General features: G+C 42.4%; 1 protein-coding gene across 1 annotated transcript in view; it reads left to right on the top strand.

Annotated features, from left to right (window-relative positions):
- The first annotated feature begins 2,545 nt into the window (after positions 1–2,545).
- Positions 2,546–7,541, top strand: part of LOC149298075 (ubiquitin carboxyl-terminal hydrolase 2-like) — a 14,610-nt gene continuing 9,614 nt past the window's right edge. The window contains exons 1-4 of the mRNA XM_089487943.1: positions 2,546–2,656; positions 5,118–5,168; positions 5,918–6,038; positions 7,047–7,158. Coding sequence (XP_089344069.1) covers positions 2,546–2,656; positions 5,118–5,168; positions 5,918–6,038; positions 7,047–7,158 — 395 coding nt within the window. The remainder of the gene's footprint in view (positions 2,657–5,117; positions 5,169–5,917; positions 6,039–7,046; positions 7,159–7,541) is intronic.

Raw genomic sequence — 7,541 nt, 5'->3', positions numbered from 1 at the left:
ACCATCACCACTTCCTCTGGCAGAGAGTTCCATAATCTCACCGCTCTTACTGTAAAGAACCCCCGTCTGTGCTGGTGTAGAAACCTTCTTTCCTCCAGCCGTAGAGGATGTCCCCTTGTTATAGATACAGTCCTGGGTATAAATAGGTCCTGGGAGTGATCTCTGTACTGTCCCCTTATATATTTATACATAGTTATTAAGTCCCCCCTAAGCCGTCTTTTTTCCAAACTAAATAACCCCAATTCTGATAATCTTTCTGGGTACTGTAGTCCTCCCATTCCCCTTATTACTCTGGTTGCCCGTCTTTGAACCCTCTCCAGCTCCACTATATCTTTCTTGTACACTGGTGCCCAGTACTGTACACAGTATTCCATGTGTGGTCTGACTAGTGACTTGTACAGGGGTAGAATTATTTCCTTGTCGTGGGCATCTATGCCCCTTTTGATGCACCCCATGATTTTATTTGCCTTAGCAGCAGCTGCCTGACACTGGTCGCTACAGGTAAATTTACTGTTAACTAAAACTCCTAAGTCCTTTTCCATGTCAGTCGTCCCCAGTGTTTTCCCATTTAATACATATTCCCAGCCTGGATTTTTCTTCCCCATGTGCATAACCTTACATTTATCTGTGTTGAACCTCATCTGCCACATCCCAGCCCAAGCCTCCAACCTATGCAGATCCATTTGTAATCGTGCGCTGTCCTCTATTGTGTTAACCACGTTACAGAGCTTAGTATCGTCTGCAAAGATTGATACTTTACTATGCAATCCCTCTACAAGGTCATTAATAAATATATTAAAAAGAATAGGACCCAAAACTGGCCCCTGCGGTACCCCACTAGCAACAGTCACCCACTCAGAGTATGTACCATTAATAACCACCCTCTGTTTCCTATCACTGAGCCAGTTACTTACCCACATACACACATTCTCCCCCAGCCCAAGCATTCTCATTTTATGTACCAGCCTTTTATGTGGCACCGTATCAAATGCTTTGGAAAAATCAAGATATACGACATCCAGCGATTCACCCCGATCCAGTCTTGAGCTCACCTCCTCATAAAAGCTGATCAGGTTAGTTTGACAGGACCGATCCCTTGTAAACCCATGCTGATATGGAGTCATACACTTATTTTCATTGAGATACTCCAAAATAGCATCTCTTAGGAAACCCTCAAACAGTTTACACACAACAGAAGTTAAACTAACAGGCCTATAATTCCCCGGGTCACTTTTTGTCCCCTTTTTGAATATTGGCACAACATTTGCTATGCGCCAGTCCTGGGGAAGTTTTAGCTGCAAGGTCTGTAGTGACAGCCCATTAACGCGTAATACTTAAAGAATGATCAATCAGAGCTGAGGTGATACCAACATGGCTGCTGGGACACCAGAAAAAAAGTGATAGTAAAACCCAAATAAAAAAACCACACAAATTTGATTATACACTAAAGTACTGTATATCTGTACCTCTGTGGACAATTTAAGGGACTGATGGCGCAGCTACTGATATGTAACCTGAGACGGGGAGGTCGGGGCAAACATTGTGATATTTAGGGAAAGGTGGGCAGTAGGGATTGAGGAGAAGATGGGAAAGGAGGAATAAGGAGGGAAGGTTGCCTCTTTAAAGCTAAGTTCCCCCAGTAAGTAATATATGCAGTAGCAGACAAACCTACACTCACTAGAACACAATCTATCATACACTCAATCTAACATACACACTTCAAACATTCTCACTCTGTCATCGCACCTCACAGTTCCACTTCCTCACCTGGGCAGGAGCTTTTCCTTCCTTAGCTGCTTCCAGACTGAGCAGGCGCGCTAATACCGCTGGGCCATGGTACGCGACCCCACCCCCACTGACCCTGAGCGAGCCAGACCTGCCTCATGCGAAGAATTTTTAGAAATGGAGATAATTAGAAGAAACCATTTCTATCATAATTTTCCCTTTCTGCGCCATACATTTGTGAATGTGACCGGGGGCGCGCATTTTTTAGAATAATTGTGCGTGACGTTGCCGAGAACCTCCGTGTGTTATTCTCATGACTTTAATGTTTGTTGCGGAATGAGCAGTGATATCACTCTCGTGTACCTGTGTACAGCCGTGGCGTCAGTGCATACTACAGATCGTATTACTTATGCTGCACCTGCAGTGTACTCTGACTGTGCTAGAGAACAGTGTATGACCTGGGCGAGCCTCCTCCCCGTGTCATGACGTCGAAAGCATGTCAAATTCCATTTAGCGAGCCCTTGGAGGCTGAGTGTAACGAGAGTTCGGCCCGTGTGCTGCCGGCTATACCTGCCAAGTCAAACACCTGAAAAGCTCGGTAGAAGGAAGAAGTCCCGGAGCGAAGACTTCACCGGAGGATACAGCGAGACGGACGGGAATAGCGATCCAACCTCGACCCGTAACCAGGAGCGATCCGCCTGTCGGAACCAGAACTAACAAACCCGAAACAAGACTAAGCCCGGGAATAGACTGAAGCATGGACGGGCAGTGACCGGCAGCGCCTACCGTAATCCAGCCGTAGCGGCCAGCAGCTCGCACCATGCGCTCCTACACTCTCGCTATGCACGGCTTGAGCAGCCGCAGAGACCACCATGTCCCCGGCACCGTCATACTGTCCAATATCGTGGACTTTATGTTGCACAGAACCAAGGTGAGAGAACCCAGAGTGCCTGATAAATGTATCCGTCCTCAGTTATTACACTGACGGCGCGTTAAACCCCGTCCTCCCGCGTATCATCTCAGGTCTGCGCCGCAGGTTACCGTCCGAACTAACGCAGCGCGACATAATGGGCTTTATTCACTAAGGGGAGAGATTGGAGGAGAATTCACCGCGAAGGGCCAATAGCAGCAGCAAGGGCATAGCTGTCCCTGTATAAGGAGACATGTCAGTGTATAGTATATTGACAATACATTGTACAGGGCCAGCAGATCTCTTCCTGCTTCAGAGGCTCACTGATGTTTGACCTTCATAATGTATACTGAAGTTAAAGCGCTGAAACGCCACTCTCCTGTCAAATCCCCCTTTAGTGAATAGACCCCATTCTTTTGGGGGAAATGCTGATGTCTGCTTCTTTGAAGCAGAGAATTGTGCATATAGCTGCTATTGAGAAGTGACAGAGCTGCAAGTATATATATATATGTATATGTGTGTGTATGTATATATATATATATTATATATATATATTAGCAAAATTTTCAATATGGTCGCTCTCGCCAACAGCAATATGGCGGGTGCTGTCATATATTACTTACTCTGGACTGTCTGGGCCAAACAATGTATGATGAACAATAGTAATGAAAAGAATAGTTATGCCAGAATTTGGGGTCCCAGGGTTTATGGCCACAAATGTCTTTTAAGAAATGTGTGTCCCACTTCATTTTTGCATCTGGTGTCATGTCATCGATGGGCGCATCTTCACCAACGGGTTCACCGGACACGGCTCAGATTTGAATAAATGTAATGATGCAGCTACAACTACTGAAGAACAATTTAAAAGTCCGTCACTAAGATTATTTTGGAGTAGTGGCAGCCAAATGCTTTCAAATACATTATGATGAAAGCCTTTTTCTTGGCCGTGGGTAAAGTTGTTCTGAAGCCGTTTGTTCAAGCAGGGATTTCAATTTCTCTTTTTATTGAGAAAAGCACTAATGTAACAAACGATCAGCGTCCTAAAACCCAAATAAAATCTAAAAGACTCCGCTTCTGGTTATACGGCCCCAGCGTTTGCCCAAATGCAGTAAAACTCCTGGCTCGCGGGGCTGTATTCACTGGACTGGAAGTTTCCATGAAAGCATTAAGCTGCTCCTGTATAATTCATATTAACTTTACATTATGCAGGGTCAGCCATCTAGGAGACGCGCGGTTAACCCTTCGCATTGCAGAACAATACTGGTATATTTCCCTAATCGCTTATTAGGCGATTTAGCAGCCCCCTCTGATTATACCGGTGGAATGTCACAGTTTGTATGGAATATGAACTTTTTATAGACTAATCCAATGCGGTCAGCCTTGGTGAACCTTTATCACTTCTTGCGGAATGTGAACTCCGTGACATTGTGGCGCTCTTGTTACAGCCAGCGGATTCCAGTTCCAAACTCTAGAAAAGAGCGCTGAATGTTAGGTGAGCAGATTAAGTCTACGAGCTACCAGGATCTGATTAAACTCTTTATCATGTAGATGCTAATCGTCTACTTCATGTTTTTAGCTGGGAACACTTACTTGTCATGTGACACAACAGCAGGCACTGATTGTTCTTCCAATAGAAATTTGAAAAAAGCAATTTTTTTCCCCCCAAAAAAGTTTTTATTTTTTTATTAAACAAATAAGGCAAAAATTACAACTCTGTGAAAATGTTTATTTGCTTAATATACCAGTGAGTGTAATTAATGCTTGGAGTACCACTTTTAATACTGCTGGCTCCCAGTGGGCGAGTTGTGTCAAGATTAGATAATGCCGATCAAAACTGTAACAGCCGCAGCGCAATGTTTCATATTCCATTTTAAAATGCAGCTAATAAAACGCTTCATGTGATGGGTTGGCTGAGCTTTATGGGAACCAGTCCACAGCAGTTTCAAGGGTTAATGGGGCAATGACTATATTTTAAGATTTTTTTTGTGTTATATCGTGACCGCCATACAGACTTTTATCTGGAAAAAACATTCTGAAAGTCCATGCTGTACAAAGAGAACATGGAGGTTATGTATAACAAAATCAATTCCGCTGCGTAAAGAGAGGAAGCTATGGGGTGTTTTGGAATGGCCTATTTGGTTGTCACATTTAGTGTGTTATATAAGAAAACAAGAAAGCACCATGGTGTGCTATTTTCTCTATATTTTACCCGCTTTTAATGCTGTTTCTACTTGGTCTCTGGCCTATCTGGAAATTGTTTAAAAAAAAAAAAATCATGTTTTCTGAGCACCTGGATGATGAAGCTGTTTTTCATGCCTGTGTTATGAGTCGTTACTCATCCGTTTGCTCTTCACACAATTTTTTGTTTATCACACCATGTTTTGTACTTCTTCATGCAACTTTTTTGCTGTTTTCTTTGATTTATGCTCCATACCTAACAGATTGAATTTTGCATCTCTAACACTTTTTCTCTCTGTTTCAGCCGGTCAAGTCAGTACAGGGTTTGGTTGGCCTGAGGAATCTTGGAAATACGGTGAGTTTGGTGCCACAGGATTTTCCCATTAGTTATTGATTATTGATTCCCCCCCCCCCATTATTTATGAAACCGTCATTATCTGCAGCAATGTACGTTCCGCCAATACACCTAGATTAACGTTACAAAGTAAGACATACTAGAAATTTGGGAAGGCCAAATATACAGTCTCTGATAAATGGAAATACAAGTGTAACTGGTGAATTGGTTTCAAAGATGGAGTGTCAGATGAACTAGTCTTAATATTTCAGTATAAATTGTTGATGGATATGATATTTACTGAGCAAATTTGGTAAAGATGTTACCTTTTTATATAACTGATACCTTGAACGCCTCTTCTTCAAACATATTATACCTGGGGGGGTTGGTTGGTAAGTGATTAGGTTAAAATGGCAGAAACTCACAAATGCATAGAAAGAAGGCTTGCAAAATCTGGTAAAGTAAGAGTATGGGACAGTATGTTCTTTCACTACCTGAGGTAGTAGGGGATAAACTGTCAGGCGAGGATGAGGTAATTTAGCTTTTACAGAGACGGTGTTGTAAGCATGAATGAGGAAAGAAAAACCCAGCTCGTTGGTGGGGAAGCGGAAGGTCCCCGTTTGGGATGTATTTAGTAAGAGGAATTGCAGCATGGCGAATAATAGGAATTTTAATGCAGTCTTAGAGCAGGCAGGAAGTCTCCAAAATGACTTCCTGTTAGCCTAAATCCGAATTCTGTTGCACTTTGACACTGTGTGTTTATATTTCAGTGCTTCATGAACTCCATACTACAATGTCTGAGTAACACCAAGGATCTCAGAGACTATTGTCTGCAGAACACTTATCGACGGGACCTTAACTCAAAAACCTGTAATAGTGCAATCATGGAGGGTATGCTGTAGACACACGTGAACAAACTGTATATGTTAATACTTGTACAGCATATACATATAACTGTTATTATATAACTGTAATATAACGCTTACTGGAGGTCAAGTATACTCGGGCTATTGAACTGTATAGTAAAAGAGTAACACTCAAAATATTTTCTAAATGTTGGTTATATGTGCTTCAAATTTGAGCCATATGGATTTGCTGATATTAATACAGGGCCAAGGCATAGCAGGGGCGTCCAACCTGCTGCTCTCCAGCTGCTGCAGGACTACATGTCCCATACTCCTCAGCCAGCCCCTTAGCTGAAAGAGCACTATGGGAGATGTAGTCCTGCAGCAGCTGGAGGGCCGCACGTTGGACGCCCCTAGCATAGAGGGATATGTAGAGATGTGAAAAGTCTACAAAATCAAGACATAGATGGAGAGACAGGCAATTGTGAGCCGTTATGTGTAATTCTTATTATCTGTGAAGAGTGAATTTCTACACGTTATCCATCTGAGGTTGTTGGAGCCACTGTATAGATTGACAGAGGCAGTAAGGAGCGTGGATACCATTGATATTTTTAGTAGGAATATATCTACAGGCACGAAAAATATTCAAAAAATCAGGGAGATACTTTCACAACTATAAAAATACGTAATGGACCATACACTCCATGTGATGTACGTATGAAACTCATATTTGCCATCATTTCTAGTGAGTCACACAAACAAATTGACACACGGTGCAGCATACATACAGACAGACGCACCTAGCTGTTATGAGGGATATCTAAAAAACAGTAACTAGGACAACAAGGGTTGAGTCATGGACACACCCAAAAGCAATATAAAAACATTGACATGCGGGACGTACATTTAGGGAGATGTGCGGGTATAGCATTTAGGTCAGGGATGAACACAAACAAAAGTAGGAGCTGGAATAATCCCTGCAAAAACATGTAATATTCTTAGATATAATAAATATGTCCTTATATTTATGTGCTCTGTTGTCTCCTTCCCTCAGAGTTTGCTCGTCTTCTTCGTGCCATGTGGACATGTTCAATCAATGAAATTGTCAGCCCCTCGGAGTTTAAAACTCAAATTCAGAAATATGCTCCACGCTTCATGGGATACAAGTAAGCAACAAAAATTATGTTTTCAGAATCTCATCCCAATATAGTAGTTTGTGAGAATTTTTAAGGAACACCCAATGAACCAGCACCCAAACAAAGTGCCACCACATAGGCAACACATTGTTGGCATTTGGAGCCATCTCTGCCTGCTATGTATTGCCTACGTGGCCAGCATTCTAGTGTAGCATAAAAACACATCTATAGGTATGTTTTTACAAGGCTGGATTCTGTTAAATGTATTTTTGGCCCTTTCCTTCAAAAGTCCCTCATAAAAAAGATAAACTGGACGTACATCCAGCAAAATCCAGGCTTCTCCTGATATCAGAGTTAAGTTCATAGCAATATAATAACCCACATACGCTGAACAACGATCTTTTCTTCCTACA

Source organism: Sceloporus occidentalis, unplaced genomic scaffold (assembly GCF_023333645.1).
Source record: "Sceloporus occidentalis isolate IW3139 unplaced genomic scaffold, rSceOcc1.0.p SCAF_35, whole genome shotgun sequence".
Taxonomy (NCBI): domain Eukaryota; kingdom Metazoa; phylum Chordata; class Lepidosauria; order Squamata; family Phrynosomatidae; genus Sceloporus; species Sceloporus occidentalis.
This window is presented reverse-complemented; position numbering and strand designations above follow the sequence as displayed.